General features: G+C 36.3%; 1 protein-coding gene across 1 annotated transcript in view; it reads right to left on the reverse strand.

Moving 5' to 3' along the window:
- Window positions 1-6,125: 6,125 nt before the first annotated feature.
- Window positions 6,126-22,788, reverse strand: part of LOC149067727 (uncharacterized) — a 34,323-nt gene continuing 17,660 nt past the window's right edge. The window contains exons 6-11 of the mRNA XM_089251973.1: window positions 22,071-22,119; window positions 19,184-19,286; window positions 18,851-18,954; window positions 18,043-18,143; window positions 8,195-8,280; window positions 6,126-7,409 (exon numbers count right to left, since the gene is read on the reverse strand). Of these exons, the coding sequence (XP_089108099.1) occupies window positions 6,262-7,409; window positions 8,195-8,280; window positions 18,043-18,143; window positions 18,851-18,954; window positions 19,184-19,286; window positions 22,071-22,119 (1,591 nt within the window). The 3' untranslated portion in view covers window positions 6,126-6,261. The remainder of the gene's footprint in view (window positions 7,410-8,194; window positions 8,281-18,042; window positions 18,144-18,850; window positions 18,955-19,183; window positions 19,287-22,070; window positions 22,120-22,788) is intronic.

Raw genomic sequence — 22,788 nt, forward strand, 5'->3', positions numbered from 1 at the left:
GGTCCGGACGTCGTCCGCATGTGTCAAAACCTATGCTGGCTCCGCATCCGCACATAGAAGTTTTGACAATTGGGTTATTCGGTGCTATTCACACGATGCGGATCGAATTCGTCCGCATCTTTGGCTGCTTTTTAAAGATGATTTTGCACGTAATTTTTTAATTATATTTGCCATAAATACCCTTAAAAACACCATATGAATGTCCCCGTTCATCAATAGGATGTACCCACATACGTCTATCCCTCCGTTTCTTTCTGAGATGGAGATATAGCAACTTTTACTGCATTTTGTCCATACTTTACAATTTTGTACAATAAAACCTGCCAACAACGGCCACTGACGGGACCAATATTACAAGCCCCGTTCTGTTCATTACGAATATTTAATTGACTAAATACTTTAATAACTTTTAAATTTAATTTAAAAATTTCAATTTTTTTCTTTTTAAATGTTTAAAAAATTATTTAAAAAATATAAATATTTGAAATTATTTTAAATATTTATTTTTTTCAATTTTTAATCTTTTAATTTTTTTAAACTTAAAAAAAAAACACTTTCATTAAACAACGTTATCCACGTACGGCGTTCACTCAGGGCCTTCAAACGAAGCACTTCAATAGTTTTGGTGCCCCCTGATACCTACAAGTATGTTTTACTCTATATTGAGTCCATAAACTAAAAAAAAAAGTGAAATTTCAGAAGTGAATAATCTAAGGATGGGATTTCACTCTAAACGGTTTATGAAAGTTATTTTATAAAACTTGAAAAAAGCAACTAATAAATTTATCGGTTGCATTCGAGCAAATGCAACCGATAAATTAGTTGTTTTTTTGTAAGAATTCTTAAATTTTTATAGTGTAATCCAGCCGGGATTATACTATAAAGTTTTATAAAAGATCTTTTATAAAAGTTGAAAAATTCAACCAATAGGCGCATCGGTTCCATTCAAGCAAATGCAACCGGTGACCTTATTGGTTGAATTTTTCACGTTTTATCAAAGAGCTTTTACAAAACTTTTATAGTGTAATACCAGCCTTAGGCCGGGATTAAACTATAAAACTTTGATAAAAATTCGTTTATAAAACTTGAAAAATGTAACCAATAAACACATCTGTTACATTCGAGCGAACTTAACTGATCCGCCTATTGGTTGCATTTTTCAAGTTTTATAAACGAACTTTTATAAAACTTTTATAGTGTAATCCCGGCCTGAGACAGAATTGTGATGTGAATATTTCTAAGCACAGACATTTTGTAAGTCTCCAACCCTCCCCTTTTTTTCTACTTGCAAATTCTTTGATATCTCCTGAATTTTTTTGTTTTTTGGAACATCATTGAATGTTTTTGGAATTTTTCTTTCATATTTTTCCGAAAAGACTGATTTTTTTTCAAAAAAATCTTTTGAAAATATTTGAAGATATTTTCTCCCATCGACTACTTGTGAGGATCGGAATGAAGGCATCTTTATACTCATATTCTATGGGCTCTAGGTTAAACCACCAAATAATGGCTCTAGGCTGCCTATGGGCACTGAGTTAGGGGTGAAGGAGAAAAATAGTTACAAAAATTGCGAAAAAATAGTTTTTATGCACGAATTTCAAAATAAAGATGCGGGCCCGCATCTTTAGTGCTCGTGTGAAAGGGTATGCGGACCCGCGTCTGCGTGAAAGGTCCCTTTGGTTTTGACACATGCGGACGACGTCCGGACCCTCGTGAACACTTCGAAGTTGCGGGAGAATTTCGCCTCGTCTGAAAGACTTCGTATATACCAATTGTTGAAACTTCTTCCGGACCCGCATCCTCTCCGTGTGAAAGGGCCCTAACAAATTGAGAGGGTGTATTATATAACTAAAATACCTCCCCCCCCCCCGCGCCCCGATATTACGGCCATTCGAAAGCGACGTGGAAGTGTGGGACACGCTATTTCTATATTTGATGACCTTTTTTTACGAGCATGTATATACACGTATAAAAACCTGTGTTAGCTGTGAAGGCGAGGAGGTCATTTCTTTAACAACCAACAGGTTTCTATTTCGGTGGAGGGGAAACCCTCCTTCCGAGAAATGAGGCAAAGAAAAATGGCCGCGATGCCCACGTGGGCGTCGTCACACATTTTTTCTTTCAAGAGCGGTTTTAACTATGGAATTACAAAAAAAAGGGCAAGGTCACCATCAATGGCGTCACCCATCAATGTCAGTGGTTGAGAAACAAGAAAACGAAGACACACACACACTCATTTGCTTGGAGAAATGGGAACAGAATATGGTCCATTTCTTGATAGTCGAATATGGGAAAGTCCCTTTCAGTGTGAAATGTCCTCTATATCAAGTGCATTGCCCTTTGACACAATCAGGACATACAAAGTCACTTTCTAAAATTAATCACGTTCTAATGCATTATACCTCAAATAAATAAGGGAGGGATAGTTCTTTGTCTTCGCCAATAAAACTAGACTTGGATGCAATTCCACCAATCGATAGGTTCAACACATCAAGTATGTAAAGTATCGCAGCATTACAGGCTGTAGATTTGGATGCTGCAGAATTGTGACGATGCACAAAGAGTAACACGTATAACTACTTGTTACTTTAGGTTGGAAGAACCCGATTGGTTGAGAAATGCAGAGTTATTTGATTAGTTGATGCTGAAGGGAAAGGTTCTTCTGAGAGCTGGGATCCAGGATCTACCAATTTCAGTTCCTTTTATATTTCTTCGAACCTAAGAAATGACATTAATTTGCCGCCAGCCTTAACATTAGCTCTTCACACGATTTATTTGGCAGTATTGACAAAAACATCCAAACCGATATAATTTTCTTGGATTTTTCTAAAGCTTTTGAAAGGGTGTCCAACAATAAACTCCTACTTAAACTCCAAAACCTTGACCTATGTGTGCAACTGCTTAAGTGGGTCAAAACCTTCTTCACCAACAGCAGTCAGTTTGTCTACTTCAAGTTCCAGAGAGGTCCCCATTTCTCCAGGTTAAGTTTGGCACTCCCCAGGGTTCGGTCCTCTTGCTATTATTTTTGATTTATATAAATGATCTTCTCGATTCCATCAATTGCCATATCAGACTTTTTGCAAATGATTGTCTCATCTACCAAACAGTGCAGTGAATCTGACCAAGCACATCTCTCCAAAATAACCACAACATTGTATCAGAATGGTTCTCATCCTGGCAATTACTCAATTCTTTCTCAAAACAGTTTTTATGAAAATAATTACTCGCAATAGATTTCCCCTTGATTCTTCTATTAATAACTCTTTAATCACAGAAGTTTCTTATTATAAATACCTGGGTGCAATTATTTCTGCCGACCTCCATTGGAACCTCCATTCTGATTAAGTCTTTCATTAAGTGTCTCCAAAAACTCTTTTTTTTCTTTGTCGAAACCTCAAAAATTCCATCCATCTCTCACCTCAGATATCTCTGCTTATAAACCTATATCCTTCCTATACTCTCATATGCCTGTGAAATCTGGGACCCCCATACTCTCTCCAGTACAGACAAATTAGAATCTATTCAAAATAAATCCGCCCACTTCATTTTAAACTGTTGGTCATCCTCCGCTACTGAACTCAAACAACACCACCTATAGAAGGCCTCCGCACGAAGCTCGTGACATCACTGAAGGCCATTTCACCTATTGCCATTGGATATAGCAGGCAGACGCATGCGATATTTTTACCTTTTTTGCAGTACATCCAATGGCAATAGGAGAAATGGCCTTCTTCAGTGACATCACAAGCTTCGTGTGGAGGCTTTCTTCTGTAGATGGTGTTAACTCAAACGCAAACTCAACATGCAACTGCTTTTCACCCATAGATATATCTCTTGATTAACTTTCCTTTTCAAAACCCTTTACGCCCTTTTTCATATCGACACTTCCAATTTTCCAACTCCTCTGCTTCATACTTTTCCAATAGAATTAACCATTCCTAAAAATTTAAACCTACTTTTGCATCTACAGATTTTTTCAAATCTAGTTTCTTTCCTAAAACAATTACCGATTGGAACAACCTCCCATCATGATCAAACATTATTGATTGTACAACAGTTTCCAATTTCTTTTGCAACATCAATCGTCTCCTCAGTGAAACTTAACTACCGTATTCCCTTGTATAGGCCTTGGCCAAGCAACATTGTATAAGTAAGTAATTAATAAATTAACTGACCAATCAGAAAACAATAGTGCAGGCCAAATAACTCAAGGGTGTGAATATAACCCGAGACTTCAATTTTTTCCAGTATTACCATTTCTCCTGAAGATGTCAATCACTAGCGTTGGAGAAAGGTTAAAGTCAAACTCAAACAAAAAAAACGGCCTTCAACCCAGAATGGTCAATTTTCTAACTTCAAATGTTAGGTACAGAACACATACAGAGCGACATGCTCAATTTGTTAGAAGAGAATATGAGGTGCATGTGCGATTTAGTAATAGCGGGAATGAGTAAAGCTAGCAATTAAGGTTCCTTTGCCTACGGCCAAATAAACAAATAACAAACAAGTTAGCAGCTGAAATCAGACTTTTTAAGTGAGTGTGAGTGTTAAGAGCATAGAGAAAATATACATACCAAGTAAAAAACTAGTAAATCACAGCTTGTACACCAATGGCAGTTAGTACTGTGTAGATCCCAGGTTTAAATAAACCAGCACAGTCAAATTTTTTCGGGCACAAGTGCTGAAGAGATAAGATGCTTGTCTACCACCATCACGTCTGTGGGTTCAATCCCAGGAAGGAACATAGACGATAAATTCTTTCCCTACTAAACATTGGGGGGGGGGGGGGGGAGAAAGACTGCCAATATTATATGGTGTCTGTCCAAGATGAGGACAGAAGTATTCCAGTTAAACCTACTAAGGCTGCGATTACACTGCAAACTATTTTCAATAGTTCTTTTATAAAACTGGAAATATACAACCGATAAGTGTATTGATTGCATTTATCAAGTTTTATAAAAGAGTTTTTACAGAACTTTTTGTAGTGTAATACTGGCTTAAGACGGACATTGCATGAGACCCGTCTTAAATGGAATCAAAATAGTCTGTTCAATGATTAGTGCTTCGATTTGCACATATATAAAACGGAAATCTGTCTAAAACTGAATATAAATTTCAGTCTCTCGACGCTCTGTTTCATACAGGTTTCACTGTGTAACATGACTTTCTATAGAAAGAGAGATTCTCGACCCAATTCAATCTGTAGTAAATTGCTGTATGGTGATATGACCAGAGTTAATGTGTGGTAAAGTAGTAGTAGTAATAAATCACAGCAAAGGAAAATCAGCATTGAGTAAACATAATCAGGATTGGCTCAGACATATTAGACCTTGGTATGGTTCTTAGCATGGATTATGATCAGCTCAAAGATGAGTTTGTCAAACAGTTAGTAAATGGACTGCATCAATGAAAAACGAGAACTTTACTGGTCTGTTTTGCCATGGTCTTTTCTATTCATTTCTGATAGTTTAGTCACGGTTGTGGCATACCCACTAGACTAGACGCACACAGAATAATCTGCAGATAGAAACAAGGAGATAAGACGGCTACAGTTGAACATGTGTTAACAGCAAAGACGAGAAATGGATTTCAAAAGCACCTTTCTCCTAGCGTTCACCATTACCCTCGCCTATACAGAGAAAGATTTTTAAACATAAAAAAAGACTAACAGAAAAGAAATTTCACAGATAAACCTGACTTAGTTCTCAATCCTTTCTCACATGAAGAAATGCTCTCTACAAAAACAACACAACCAAAGCATCAAACAATCATAAGCCAATCCCGAATCAGCATTCAAGATCCAGCCAATTAAAGCAAACAAGCAGAGCCCAAAAAAATTGGGCAATAAAAAGGCATCTTGTTGGCTTTCGGCAGTAATTTTCAGTGTCTGAAGGTGTCCAAGTGAAATATAAAAAATTATTGACCACAGCCAAACAGCCCAGTAAGTTCTTGTTCTCCATCAACCATGAAAGCCAATCGACAATTTACCCACCTCTACCCTCCTGCCTGTGCTAATAGTACAAATATTTTAGTTACTGGTAGGGAGAGCGATTGCCCCCCCCTCCCCTGCATCAGCTTATGGCACCAACCACGATTATCTATGGACTTAATATGACACAATTTGCTTTATGGATAAGTGATTTTAATTTTATTGGCATGAACTTACACAAAACGATCCGAAATGCCATGAACTGAAAATCTACTTTTTGAAACAGATAAATAAAAAATTATTTCCTATGATACACAAGCTATTAATGACAATCATGATTGATATTTGTGTTTGATGGATGGCGACCGACGATGCCTGTGCAGATCCCTGAACCTGTCGTGGCTATTGCCAAGGTATTTCAAATCTAAGTTTGATGTGCCCGCTTCCTCTGGCACTTTACCAGAACTTTTCCGTTGCGGAAACTCATGGCTGAAACCGTCTGGATGCTCTGGGCTGATCCTGCTTGAAGAAGGGGATTTATTTTGCAAAGATGATGACTTCAACGGTTTAACAAAGGTGGTTTCATCTTTCTCTTCCTCATCTTCTGAACTGCGTTCGGATTGTTTGCTGGTTGAGGGATGAACATCTGTTTCTTTAAGATGAATGGATTTCTTGGCATCTGCTGTTTCAATTTTTTGCATGCTTTTTGAAACAGAATGAGTCTTTTCTGACTTGATTGGAGAGCCACTGGTCTTCTTACTTTCGGCAGTATCATCTTTACTCGTCGAACTGCTATCATTTTTGTGATTGTTTGGAGAATTTTTCTTGTTAGGATGCTGTAAGACATTATGATCTTTATCGTCATGGTCTACCATGTGAACACCAGATTTTTTGTCAATATAATCGCTACGTGACTTGTCTTTGTGACCTCTCTTCTCTTTCTCTGGACTCGATTGCGAATCTGACTGCTTTGAATCATGCTTTCCCTTTTTCTTATCTTTCTTGCATTCTGAAGAACCATGTTTTCTTCTCTTGGAGAACCCGGCATCATCCGAATCCTCGTCCTTCTTAGATTTTTCAGGTTTATTGACATCCAGTGCCATATCTGGCAACCTTTTCTTTGCTCTTCGATAATCATCCTCTTCACTGGAGCTGCTATTTGATTCTCCATGCTTTCTCGAATCTTTTTTCCTGTTGTGTCTTTTCTCATCCTGTTTTGATACATTATGTTTACTGCTCGCAGATCGGTCGTTGCCTTTGCTTTCGCCACTGGGATGCTCTTTCTTGCCTTTCTTCGGTTCGACAGTATCTTCTGCATCTTCTTCTTTACGTCTCTTTTTAGATTTCTGTGACCTTTTATCTCTCGTGGAAGCTGGGATGTCATGCTGCTGCATCTCTTTGCCGCTGCTTGACTCTGAATGTTCTGATGGTTGATCTTTCTTTTTCTTTTTTATCTTTTTCTTTGGCTCTTCCGAAGAATCTAAGAAATTGATACAAAGGAGAAAAATACATTGAACAGTTTGTGGGAGGAAAAAAAGTTAATGTGATAATATATTGTTGTAAAAGTAGAAATCTCACAGAAAAATATTGTTATAACAAATTTTTTGTTGCAAGCAAATTTTAATTTTTAGCCTTGTTGGGAGGGGTGGGAATGATGACAATGATGCATAAATTGTAAGACATGAACATTCTGATATTAGCAAATGAACAGGTTCTGAATTGAAAAAATGAAGGCTTTGTGAAATACATGTCACTATATCTAGTGGGATTCAGAAATTTTGTCCCCGACATTTCGTCCATGGTGCATTTTGCCTGCCCTGACCGCATGAGTGGGTGAGTGTGCAAGTGACCATATAAGCAAATAAGTGAGTGTGTGACTGACTTCATGAGTGAATGACGATACGAGTAACCAAGTGACCAAGAGTCAATGACTGTGTGAGTGACCAAACTCATATGGTCACTCAGCCAGGGCAGGCAAAATGTACCGGGGACTAAAAGTACCAGGGGTGAAATGTCTGGGACGAAATGTTAGGGACCAAATTTCTGTGAACCGTGTCTGGTTACATGTCATAGCAATGGTGGAATTTGCCTGTAAGAAACATTATTCACATATTAACAACTTCATGGATTGCAGGAAAAAAACTGATATTGTAATCACAATGGCGTACATGGAAAATTACCGCAAGTGGGAATGTTGAATATAAAAAAAAAATGCTCTAGTCATTTTGTACATTAGCACAGAATAAATGAGTGAATGTGATATACCAGAATCTGACGTTTTCTTCTCTTTTTGCTTCTTCTTTTTCGCAGCTTCTTTCTTTTTCTGCTTCTTTGAAAGTTTGTTCAGCTTCCTGAAACAACATGGAAGCATTCAGTTGCCATTCATAAAAGAGCGAGGACATTGAAAACTAGAAAATAATTATTGTGCAGTGAAACCTCCATATAACATTATTTTGCAGACCAAGGAAAAATATCATTGTAGAGGGATTATTGTTATATATCAAGAAACAACATTATTATAATGTACCACCAAGTTTATTCTGCTGTTGGTATCTTTTCTCAATCAGTGTTATTAGAACCACCAGAAAATATGCTTTTAAATACATATTCGCCACAAATTCTTTTAAATTGATTGGTTGATAGACAAAATTTAGTGGGATATATATATACTGCCCCTGTAAAGACGTTTATCACAATATACTTCGATGTATCACACGAAAAGTAGCAATAGGGAAAACTTCAACACTTTCCGTGATCTAGGTGGTGCTAAATGCTAATGTTATTAGACACCCTGAAAAACAATTTATATACATGTCAAGTTGAAAAAAAAACATTGAAGGATATTTTTGAAGCAGGATATAAATAAATATCGCTATAGCCGTCTCAAAATATCCCAAAAAATATTTATTGTAATAGAGCAGGAGTACACAATCTCTGGTCCGCGGGCCAAATGCAGCCTGCCAAGTGATTCCATTTGGCTCACGAAAGGTGTTTCAGCAGAAAAAAAACACTACTAAAAGGCTCACCATATTTTCTTCATAAAAATATCTGAAATTGGGATCAATATGGGACATCACCAATTCGAACCAAAAAAATTGCAGAAGGTACGTAAAGTTGCCAATTACAGCTAAAACAATTGTCCTCGGCAATCGAAGCTGAAAATTGTAGCTAAAAATTTGTCAAAGGCAAGTTAAGTTGCAAATTATAGCCAAACAAATTGCAAAAATTTGTAAAGTGGCCCATTATCGCTATAATTGCTGAAAAATCATCAATGGCCAGAAATAGAGCGCTATTACAAGTGACAGTGGATCAAAATGTAATTCACCAAAAAAAAAATTTGTATGTGTTTGACAAATACGGCGCAAGAATATATATTTATACTAGCTATAATGCCAGATGCTTGGTCAGTTTTCTTCAATTACTGAGAGGATTGAAGAAGTGACAAACAATTTTAAAGGCATATAAACTGTTATTCATCATACTTTGCAGCATTAAAGAAGTGACAAACCATTGTAAAGGCATGTGCATGTCTGAAACACATTGCTAGGGAACCATGGTAACCCAATCTCTGAAAGAGATTCCTGGGGCCCCAGGAACCATCGTTGTCCAACAGTTTTTTGCATTTGCCCCGCTACGACAAATTTTTAAAGTAAGCTATTGTTCAAGTCGGGTCCTGTTTGGTATATATGCAGACATGCCAACATTGGCTTAAAGCTTGTTAGTAGTGATGAATGTTCAGCTTTGCCATGGCAGGGGGGAGTATCTCCCTACAACAGCATAATCATAGCACAATAAAAAAAAACACTCAAAAATTTAATTTAAAAAAAAAGTAATTGAAAGAATTATGCCACCTCATTGGCACTGGAACCTAGAGGGCTCAGACTGCATAACTCCCCCCACTGAACCTCCCAAAGCAACTCAGTTCTGAATGTGTATACACACATTCAGAACTGAGACCAGGGGGTCTATTACGCTCACGTCGTTATGCTCGTGTTTCACACATGTTTGGGGTTTGCGGTGCATTGTGGGATAGATTTACGTCACCATTGCTAAAGGTTGATTTTTCTCACATCGTTACTAGTGATTTTCGTTATCGACATCGCTACGTAAAACGTTAACTAATGAGAACCGGAGACCACTCGTTATGTTCGCGTTACGGAAATAAACATGGCCACTCGCGCGTACATTTTTCGATGAAGGTGAGAGCAACGGAGACAAATTAGTTAGAATTGGAAATTATTCATTCATTATTAATTTATCAAGTTGTTCATTATAATGAATAATAATTCTCTGAATTATTGTTCATTAATTTAGTTACATGATTCAGAGACAGCATTATCGTTTAAAATGTTATCTGTACACATACTGATTGGAAAAAATTATTCATATGGGTAAATCTTTATAAATTATTATACTCGGTACAAAGATAAATCACTCTACAAAACGGTTTTTTTTTTAAAAATCTTGCATGGAAATGCCTTTATTCTAATATTAAACTCATCTCAATATAAGAATATTATTTAACTGGTAAATCTCTCTATCGCGATGTTTTCAAGGCATTTTGACATTCGCTCAATATTTTTTTTACACCTCGTTCAAAATCGACTTCAATATATATTTAAAGGTCTCCAGATTTTCCCCTTCTTAATTCGTTTAATAACATTGATATTTTGTGATATCAATTAAGTATTGCTACTTTCTGTGCAGTACACAGAAGTGTAATGCAGTAAACACCATTACACACACACTATACTCTGCGCACTAAAAGTACACTATAAAAAATCAAAGTAAATTTTATTAATCAACAAATAAATTTTTTCTAATCCTTGAGTGCATTTTCTGATCGGAGTATAAAAAAGATGTCAACAACAGTGTAAATTTGGTGGCACTTCATTTTCATGTGTGAAACAAGGAAACTAATTGTCTAATTAATGATGTAAATAAAAGGTTACTTGTTCTTGATTTTGACTTAATATCAAGACGGTAGATTAAATGTGTTAAAAACATGGTAATATATGATGATGATATTTTTGATAGTCGTTTTGCAAATTCATATAACATCATTGAACTTCAATAGAAAATAATTTTTTAAACGTAATAATTTAGAAAATTCCCCCGCGCCAGTACCATGTGCGTGCATAGCCTACCTTTTTCTCAAATATTTGATGAAAATAAAAAGAATCCGGATGAATTTAAAAAAAATGTAGCTTAGAAAATTAGGGACAACCAATGTGCACGAGTAAATAAAATAATAATAACTCACGTGCTGCAGCACTCGTTGATAGTGATGATTATTATCAGCAGCGGAAAAAATTATCCAATTGGTCCATCCCTTTCGGAGCTAACGCAACTCTCGGACCAGGGAGTTGCTGAGAAAAATCAAGTTTTTGACAATGGTCGCTGAGATTTGCGTTATGAGGCTCGTTGAGAATTTGCGTTAAGGGCGTGACGTCACTAACGACCTCGTTGTATAACGACGTGAGCGTAATAGACCCCCAGACAAGTATGATTGAAGTGATAGGGTAGCAGACAGGTATGCCAATTTAAATTGTGATTTAAATCATTTGATTGTTTTTAAAAAATCATTGATTTAAATCAAAAAATTTAAATTTTGTTTTTCCTTTATGTAACTTCAGTGATATTGAAGTAAAAGCAGGGGTCAGCACGGATCATGGCCTCAAAATTAGTGAAAATAGTGACCAAAATGTTTGAAAAAGTGACCAAATAGTGACCAAAATGTTTAAAAGTGACCAAATAGTGACCAAAATGTTTAAAAGTGACCAAATAGTGACCAAAATATTTTTAGAGAGAGAGACCAAATGGACAATGAATTTTTATTACCAAATTGAATGAATTGAAATTGAATTTAGTTTTAACTTTGCATTTCAATAGAACTCATTGAAATTGCTTTTTTTACATAATAGATAGAAATAATTAAATCAAACTCAAACGCATTCTGCTAACCAGAAAAGTTTTGAATAACTTATCAAATTTATCAACAACTATGTGTGAGAGAATAACTACATTACATCCTTTCTGAGTAACAGCAGCAATGCCTTCCCCCATGTTGCTTTCCACAACCCATCTTAAAATCAAATTAAGCAGGAAAAACTTCAAAGCGGGAAAAATTTTTCCCATTCAAAGAAGGGAAAAAAATGAAATAACACCAAAATTTGATGAGAGAATTTGTCTAATCTACATTCCAGTGGATTTTTCATTCATGTTATGCTATGAATGACAGTATACAAAATGTACTCAAACTTTTTTTAACTAGTACAAATTTGATTTACATACCTAGGTTTGTATAATACGTTCCAACAAATTTTAAGAAATTTACTTAATGATTAAAAACCATAAAATTAAATTTTTAACATTTTAAATTATTAAATTAAAAAATTATTTAAATTATTAAATTGAATAAAATATTTAAATTATTAAATTGAATAAAGTATTCAAATGATTAAATTGAATAAAGTATTCAAATGATTAAATTGAATAAAGTATTCAAATTATTAAATTAACTAAATTATTTTAATTATTATATGTTGAGGGAGGGGCAATCCACCCTCCCCCCAGCGTCAATGGCAGAGCCTACTGATGTATATATATGATGTATATCAATTGTCATCGTGCCACACCCCTAAGACCTTAAAGTATCTCCACCTATGGCTGGACTGGGAAAAGTGGGCGAGTACTATTTTACAGGCGGGGGCACCAAAATAATACTGTCCTTGGGTGAGGGAAAAAATAAACCAGTTTTGAAATTTGTAAAAATATATATTTTCCCTTTTTTTTTACACACAACATACACCCCTGCAAAAAAAAAACACATTTACTCCTTTACCCAGAAACACAGGGGTGGGAAGTGACAAAGTCCATTTCGGAGCAGCTTTGAAGCAGCAAAATTCAGGATTCTGAGCACTTTTGGAGCAGCAAATTCAGGATTTTGGAACAGCAAAATATAGGATTCGGATCAGTTTTGGAGCAGCAAAATATAGGATTTGGAGCAGATATTTATTGGAGCAGGGAAATTAACAAGAATATTTTCGTTAACCCTCATCCCTTTTCAAAATAAAACTGCACTGTCTTTTGTTATCAAAAATCTTTTCATCAGCTCCTTTTTTGTTTTTGGTGTTTCAGGCTTTTGACACCTTGTTTGAAAGAGAGGCTGTCATAAAATTTTTCACATCAGTCTATTTAAGAGGATTTTTGCTTACTGAGGGCACTATTTGCTGTCTTGAACAGCAGCACTTCAAATGAGCAAAAAATTTTCTATAAGTTTTTTATACTCGGAAAGAAATTGTTGCAAAATGGGGGAGAATTTCGGAAGAATCAACACGACGTTTGGCGATTAAGTACGCATTATTTGGCAAGATTAGCGATCTGACACTCGTTATTCGGCGAAAACACACTTTTTACTTCCGGAATGGAAATTTTTTTCACGAAACATCTGGATTTGACGCAATGACGATCGACTACAGTAATTGCTACTGCTTCCAGTGGCGACTTTTTTTTAAACGGCAACTGACTCGCATTTGCACTTTAAAGCACTTTTTTTTTTTTTTTTTGAAGCCGAGCACAACTCAGGTCTATCGCCATGGGCAATTTACTACCTAGTGAGTTGTGCCGGAAGTGTAAGTATGTGTACCTAACAGTCTGAGTGCGTATTTAGTGTTGTGTATGATTTTTTAGTGCTGCCATCTATATCTCAGAAGTGAAGTGAGTGTAGTGTAATCACTGAATATTTATACTGTTTGTAGGACTGTCGCTCTCTGTGGCAAGACTTTTTAACGGAGAGATCGGCTTGCATTTGCGCCTTGAAGTTGGGAACCACAGAAAACCAACTTCAGCCGACCACCACTGTGGTGACGATGGGGCTCGAACCCGGGATGCGAGTCCGTCATTATGACCACTCGACCACCACAGCGGCGCACTTTGAAGCTGAAAGACCATTGCAAACTATCTTCAGTTGCACAATCACGGATATTATCGGGGTTTCACGATGGAAAAGCCGATAGTTTAAATAAGGCGTACAGTGGAATATATACAAAACACGCTCTTAGAATCGTTTCACGGTAAGCAGGAACAAAAAATTTTTGGCGTCCTTTAAGAAATTCTGGACATACGAAACAAAATTAGTTATTTGGCGCAGAAAAATACGAATACACTGTTGGAGCAGGATGTCGCAAGATGTTAATTTTGGCGCGGTGTTCCTACCCCTGGAAACAGTATAATTTTGGCCTCCCCCCCCCCCCCCGTAATTTTTAACAGAAAAGAAGACTCAGCGGCCTTCCCCGGTAAATTTCCCATGAACCTTGTAAGCACCAACGTGGCGACTTTTTTTTCGAGCCAAGGAATCGCCGTTTTGCGGTAGTCAATTCAAGATGGCTGACAAAGAGCACAAAAAAATATATAATTTATAATATGAATTAACCTAATATGCGAAAATCGATAGAAATATATCGGGAAATACGGAAAATTAGGATGAAATGAACACAAAAATCGAATCAACAACATACGGGGTTTATAAATGCGGTTGATACAGAGTTTATGGATGCTGCTGTCAGGGCTACCTATTTTAGCGCGAAAACAAGTCGCCACGTTAGCGCTGACTCCTCCCGTAACTTTCAACGAACAAAAATAGTGAATTCGCCCCCATCCGGGACACCCGATTTACCATGGCCGTAATACAATTGTTTTTTATGGAGGGGAAACGTAATTTTACTGCCCCTTGACCGTGAAATTCGATAATTTTGCAAAGGAATTTTTATTGCCTTTTCTTAAGTATACCATTCCATCAAAAACGCCGTCCAAGGCATTGCCCCCCCCCCCCACTTTTGGATCTGATCACGGTATGCACGGCAAGTACGAACGAAAATTTACTATCGCTCGGGGCCGGTATCCACTCTTTTTAACAGAAAATGAATAAACTCAACACCCGTGTAACCAGACTCCCGCCCTCTCCTATTGCGGTCATAACAGACTCGAGACAAACGTTTTAATAACTTCCGAGGTCTAAAAATAAGATTTTTTTACACATCAAGAATGGCGCGCAAGATGTCGATATTTGTTGGGGGGGGGGGGGGGGCAGAGCGTACCGACTGAGCTGAAGAAAAACAATGATCAGAAGTTCATTTTGAACTCTTTTTCCATAAAAGTTTGCAAAAACAAAAAACAAGATCATTTTCGTTCATCAAAAATACGGCCGGCAATCAAAAGGGAGAAACAAATCGAATCCCGACATACATCTATGCGGAAAAAACAGGTATCTCACCTATAGAGAAATAACCAGTCTATATATCCGTGCTCCCGTGAGGGTACGCCGCCGCCGATTTGCATACAGCGTCGGAACAACCGGTTCCCGCACGTGCATGGAGAGAGAGAAAAAAGGAAAACAATCCAACAATATTAAGTCAACAATCAGTATCGTGAAGATGCTCTAAATTAAGTTACGGCCCGGGCATAAAAAAAATTAATATTAGGCCCTTTAAATTAGGAAAAAAATGTGAAGTAGGAGCCAAAGGCGCGCTCGGTGTGCCCATCGTTAAATCCGCCTCTAGTTGCGGCTCGCATGCACGTTAACTGAGTTTTTATCACCCTGATGACAAATTTTCATCTGATTTGGAAACCCTTGTGTTAAACTAAATGTTGAATTGCAGGATTCTGTGATCTTTTCATAAATAGTTCTCCTTTCGATCAAATTTGGGGAAACACTTTCTTGCTGAGATTTTAATCCAGTTAGAAAAATAGTACGAATTTTATTTGTAAATAGAGATCGCGATTTTCAATCGGATGATTTTTTTTTATTGTAAGTAAATTCAAAATACATGCGAGCTTCTTTAACCTTGGCCAGCTACAAGAGTATTCTCCAAAGCGTATTAATACGCTTAATACGTATTAATAATACGCGTCTTTAATACGCGCTTTGGTATTCTCCCGCTGCGCGTAAGTTAGCTTCTGCACGGGCTCTCTAATCGTCATTTCAAATAACATTTAAAAAAATTAACAAAAGTAACGATAGAACAAACAACAAATGTAACTTGCGCGATGCTCCAAGAAAGGAATTCGGCCCTTAGGACTAAAATTTTTTAAAACAAATAAAATAAAGGATCAATTTTAAAATAAGATGAAAATGAAAGAACGAGTGAGCACGTGGGGAAATAAGAAAGAATGGTAGTATAGGGGGGGAAAAATTCTTTGTTGTAAGTACGCCTTTTATGCTAGTTTTTTTTCCAACCGGCTTTTCCATAAAATGACGATTCTTTAACCAAGGAGCTTTCCTTTTCCAAGCGCCTTGAAATCAAGTTATACTGACGTTACACGGTATGCTCCCGGGAAGATAAGATGCCTTCGATCGTAGTTCAATGAAGGGAGGGAGAAAATTAGCGATATTGAACAGGTAAAGTTCCTCCTTGAAGAAAAGAAAAACACTGACAGCAGAAAAGCGCGCGAGACCGAGGTTTTTTTGCTAAAAAAGTGGAAAAAGTGACCTGGGCCTGAAAATACGTAATAAAAGTGACCAGTTTCTAAAAAAGTGACTTTTAGTGAAAAAAGTGACCCGTGCCGAGCCCTGGTAAAAGTAACCTGTGGTATGGTATGCATATTACTGATATGTAGTAAAGTTCGTGATTAAAAGTGTAGAAGATCTTTGGGCTGAAAGAGAATATAAAGACTTGACCTTAATCCCTAGATACAGTACAGAAAGAAAGCTGCTCTAATTCTAGATTTTGCGGATGAAAAACTGCAGAAAAAATATAGGGAGTTGAGCTTGGCACTTAGCTGAACTGAATTAAGTATTTTAAATACATTACAATGTGGCACTGAAGTTCCCCTGATTAAAAAACAGAGGAATAATTTTTTTGAATAAAGCCTTGAGTTCTATACTGATTCAAAATAATAATAGATGTTGTGTACCAACATAAATATCATTGGGCTTTCGACTTTACTTTTCATATCAAAATTTTGAGCTTACTCGTTCTTTTACCAAAATTCATTAAATCTCTGAAAGAATAAAAATGTGTAAAGTATTAAGCAACATCATGCAAGTCGGAAACACATCCATTCATTGTGCGAGGCACAATGTTGTCAGAATTTGTTTTATTTAGTTGATGCTGAATGGCCCTTAGGTTGTACAAAGAGTGAATTGAGATGTCTGCACCAGATGTATGATACTGATTTGCCACCACTCATTCCCACCCACTTTAATTTTTTTTGGGGGGAGGGGGGGGGAGAGTCCTCATGAATAAAAGTACTTTATTCTGAAAAAAAAATGTTAATCCATGAATTAATTTGGGCTCAATGATCTTTCATGCTACACAAAAACAGATTTTTGGTGTTTGTATTTTGTGCTTATAGTTAGTTTGTAATTTATTCATTAATGCTTAATTAAATTTGAGCGAGAAGAAGAAAAAAGCAGGTGATATGAAAATATGCATTCTTAATGATTAACAAGATTTGTTTTAATTAATAAGCAGTCAGTTTTAATTAAAAAAATCTAATTTAAATAAAAAAAAATCCATTTTTTTGGATGTTTAAAAAAACAATCATGATTTTTCATACACTGGTAGCAGACCCCTTGGGAAGGAAAAAAATTCCATCTTTCAAATACTCTTTGCAGATGAGTCATAATTTGCACTAAACTCAAAAAGATCAATGAAAATCAAGTAAAAGCTATCTATCAAAAGAAATATAATCTCCCATGAAGGAACAACAGTGCTCTAGCCTCATGGCCCAGGAATCTCATTCTTGTTTAAAACAATTAAACCACAAATTTTTCTCTCAGAAATCAATCTAATTAGTAGAAAGAGGTACATTTTTTGATGGAAGATGCCTCCAGATAAGACATGTGGGCCGCAGTAACAAAAAAATAGTAACCGGAAAGGGGCCCAGTGCGTTAAGAAAAAAAGCATTGTAAAACTGATGTAAGGTACTTATCTGCCTTCACTTTTAAATCACAGGACAAGCACAATATCCCCCCCCCCCCCAACTGCACTCAAGCAAAAACTTTCACAGTATATTATAGAGATACAACTTGTCGACAACTAATGTGAGAGGGGAGATAAAACTGTTATGTGCTCTGGAGTGTAAATGATATAAAATGCTCACTAACTTACTTTAGAAGTTTTTTCTTTTGTTTGGAGGTGAGCGATTTCAGAAATTCCATTTCTGGGTCTTCCCCATTATTATCATCATCATCATCACTGTGCACATATTGCTGATAAACAAAGGTAAAAAAATGATAACAATAAATAAAAATAATGATAGATATTAAGCAAGGCTTGATATATATATAAAAAAAAAAAAAAACAATTTAGAAGGCAGGCATGCTGTCTTTTTCCCCCCCAAGAAAAATGGCCCTAAATAATGCTTCCCAACTCTTTTACAACCCCTTCTCACGTTGGAAAATGCAATATCATGAAGTCAGAAAATTTTGTTTCAACAAAAGCAGTCCAATTCAGCAATCTCATACAGATTAGGCTCGATTTTACGAACCTCTAATTTACGAAATGCACATTTTTGCGAACTAATCTTTTGATTCCAAACAATATACTATACTTTCAAACGTCTTTTCCATTTACAAACTACTTCTCACATCCATATGGGTTTGTAAAAACAAGCATCCACTGTATAGAAAATTTTATGAGCAAAAGAAAAAAATTCACATCGCTATGGCACCTGGAATTTGTGAAGCTCTGGTATTAAAAGACAGTTAACATTGAAGTATGAAAATGTTATCATCATGGTAGCTGCTCAATCGACTAAATGTGAGGAAAGCAGCAGGAAGCGGAAACTAATATCATTCTCATTCACAAAAATGCACACAAGAAAAATCAGGAGCATAAAGAAGCAACTACGTCAGCACCAACAAAAAGGATAAAAAAGACAACTCTAGCAATATGAGTGCAAAAAACTAAGATTTACCTGATTGGCCAACCGAGGATTAACATGATGACCAAGGACATTTTGCTTCAAATTATAACCATCTTCTCTCATCTGGCGCATTAACTCGAGGGGATCCATTGATGCTGAAATACATACAATTTAGAACACACAAAAATCCAAAGCATCGATAAGACTTGATAATGGAAATGAAAATCATCAATACGATCAAAGAGAAAGACTGCATGTATCCATGCATAACTGCAGTTATTCGCTTTTAACCTTCTATAAACCTTTCGCCCACTTAATTTTTATCAACATAAAAGAGAAAGCTGTACTTAAGGTAAAAACTAGCAAACAAGAGATGCCTCTTACTGGTGGGCATGGACGATGCACTCGAGCTGTTGAAAAGAGGGCATTCCTTATCGGTGTTGATGTGACCCCACTTGTGACACTTGATACATCGCACGTTCCTCACCTAAAGTAAATGTTAATATTAAGTTTTGAATTCAATTATGTTTTCAACAGAATATTATGGTTCTCGAATTTTTTTAAATATTAAAACAAAATGTGAAAAAGAACATAGAACTCTGGAAAAAAATCATATTTCTGTTCCCCCCCATATTTGCCTGTAACCATAGACAATGCTAAAAACTGAATCGATCAACAACAACGCAATAAAAACTTTTTAAAAAGCGTAATACTTATGTAGCTGTGACTTCTGATCACTTTTGTCGCTCAGCAGGAACTTGGTGATGGTATCTCGTGAAGCGTCACCTATCTGCAGCTGCCCCGGGTCCGAGAGGGAAAAGATTTTTTTTCATTTCGTCAAGCTCTTGAATCGAATCTGCAAACCCCTCGACGCCTTTTTTCCTTGCAGTGGTAGCTGAGAGCTCTACCGCTGCACCAGCACCGCGCCCCTTACCAATATAGCAGTTCATACTAATACCAAAACAGTACACAAACATAACTTCGACATAAGCAGGAGAAGTTCTTGGACTATTAAATAAAAATTCAAGACAATACCATGCAAACTTTAAGTTATTGAGTAAAGCTAAAACATTGATGGAGATCACATTCAACATGGATCATGTTTTAAATGCCATATTATACACACTATACAGGGTGTCCTGTAAGTGCTAATGCGGGCCTTTATCTCATCAACTGTTTGTCGTAGGGATATGATTCAAATTTTAAAAAATACTCAAAAGGCATTAAAAAAATTAAAAAAAAAAAACACACACACGTTTTAACTGCAATATTTACCAAGATATTTTAATGCGGGAATTTGAGAAAAGTTGTGAAATAACGGCAAAAACGAATGGACAACACTCCTTTCCCTCATTCATGCCATCCTTCCCCAACTTTTCTTCGAGTAATATCTCACGGAATGCCGCAGTTAACTACATAGGATTTCTTTTGTTGGAATCAGAAAAGACATGGCAACAGCTTTCTAACTGGAAGTTAGAGGACCGTATAAAAATTTGGATTTCTAAATTTTATGACACACTGTATTTTCACTCTCAAAACTGGTATAGGGTAATGTTTTGAACACATTTTGAGCATTTTTTGAATTGAAACCATACCTCTACGACCAACAGTTGATGAGATAGACGTTGCATTAGCACTTACAGGACACCCTGTATATATTCTATATTATTTACAATCCTGAAAATCAATACACACAAATTGCATTCCCCCCCTAATTTATAAGGATTTGATGCCACACAATTCATTTTGATGTGCAAACTTTTATAAAGCATAAAAATAAAACCAACATTAATTAGAAAATTTTGCGCTATGCCAGTATGACGCTGTTGAGTCATTTAAGTATTGCAGAGAAATAATTTTAAATGTAGAAGTAAATAAATAAAAATTTTAGAGAGCTCCCATATAAAAAAAACTTATACAATATATACTGTATTATCTACATTAGGGGAATTTAACTTTTTCATGTTTGCAACACCAATAAAGCATCATGACACACCGACTGAGAGTCATGGTCTTAGTTACAATTTCATTCCTTGTAACAGTGCACCTTTTAGGATTAACTGTTATCTAGATCAGTGTTCAGCCTTTTCCCAACTGCAGACTGGTGAAAGGTAGTTGAACAATTTCGAGGATCTTTGAGAACTGGAGAAATATTATTTGCGGGCCAACAAAAAAATAGGAGAAATAGTTTGAGGACCACCAGCTATAGACAGATAAACGGGACGAATAATTTGTGGACCCGGCAAAACAAAAATATAATTCATACAGAAATAATTTGGCAATAGACAAAAAATAAATAAATACTATAAAGAAATAATCTAAGCAGCAAAAAATAGATAACTAGGAAAAATAATTGAAGAAATACCAATCAAAAATAAATAGAAGTAATACGCAGACCATTAAAAAAAAAAAGAAATGATTTGTGGAATGTCAAAAAATAAATAGGAGAAATAATTTGCAGACCGCCAATCAGAAATAAATAGGAGAAATAATTTGCGGACTGGCAAAAAAAAAAAAAGAAAGAAAATTCATAGACCTACTACTACTACTTAACTGTACATGCACCTTGTATGCATTCTTCTACAGAATTTATAATGAATTGGCACATCCCGAAAAATGAGTGCACTAACGTATTTATGTTGTCCAGTTGTGCTTGTTTTGTCTTCGTGTTGCCACCTATCTTCCATTTTCTGAAGTAAAGATGGAAATGTTTGAATTTTCATGTTATGACAGTATCATGTTGCTCGTCTGCCTGCTCTCTGCAGAGAGACTTTTTCAAATGGGAGGCCGGCTTGTATTCGCACCTCGAAGCTGGAAAACTGCAGAAAACCAAATTCAGCCGATCACCAATGTGCCATCAATTTGGTGTGAACCTGGATCCTCAGAACGAAAGTCCAGCACAATGCCCTTGCGGGCACCACGCCGCACAGCGGCAATTCATAGACCTGCTGATGATTACGACAAAAATAAAACCAATATAGAGATGGTATAATATTTAAAATGAAATCTTAACTTATTTAATGGCTATATGAATTTGGACAGAATGTTTCAAGGACAGGCAGGAAATTCCTATGAAACTACCACCGATCTGCAGACTAGAGGTTGAATAACACTGACCTAGATGGCGAAACACTCCTCACTTTTTTTTCCTTCAACTTCCCGATATAAGCTATGCTTCTAAAATAACTTAGTAGAAGCTAAATCCGTAGTTTCACAAAACTTAAAGATTTCGGAAAGAATAAAAATGTGGAAATTTTTTAGAGTAACTCACGGGTATCCCAAACGGCTGATCTCGTATATCTGCGTTACCTTTCGCATAACTGTAAATAATCAAATGTAATTATTTAGGATCAATGAATAATCAAATAGGTGTATATATACGGGGTGATTATAAAAAAACTATCCCGACATATGGGCCCCTAACTATCATACCATTCACAGAAACTGAATGAAATTTTGGCATATGGTATTTTGAGGTATGCGCTTAAGAATGATATGGAAAACAACAGTGTCACTCTAACAGTTACGGTTACAGTGAGAAAATTTCGAAAATATCAAAGGGCAACACCAAGTTTTTTGTATTGGAATGCGATCTCCATACTGAAAAACACTAAATAGCGTTGGAATGGCACCTGTAGCATGAAAATCCCTGGAGCTAGGCAAGGAAAAAGTAAAAAGGAGCGTGCACCAGAGCATTAATGTTCGCTTCATTCGTCACACCATTTCTTCGGCTGAGATCCCAGCCTGATTAGTCCTCCACACGGTCATGTGGAAAATTTGTGAAACACAATAAAATGCTTTATTTTATGCTGCTTCTCTGTCATTGGTTGCCCTTACTTTTAGCCTATCTACCGCCGGTGATTTTCATGCTACAGTTACCGTTCGAACGCTATTTAGGGTTTTTCACAATGGAGATCACATTCCAATACAAAAAACTTGGTGTTGCCATTTGATATTTTCGAAATTTTCTCACTGTAACCGTAACTGTT

The sequence above is a fragment of the Pholcus phalangioides genome, unplaced genomic scaffold, assembly GCF_987345545.1.
Source record: "Pholcus phalangioides strain wild (caught in Gottingen) unplaced genomic scaffold, Ppha-v1.0 ptg000028l_1, whole genome shotgun sequence".
Taxonomy (NCBI): domain Eukaryota; kingdom Metazoa; phylum Arthropoda; class Arachnida; order Araneae; family Pholcidae; genus Pholcus; species Pholcus phalangioides.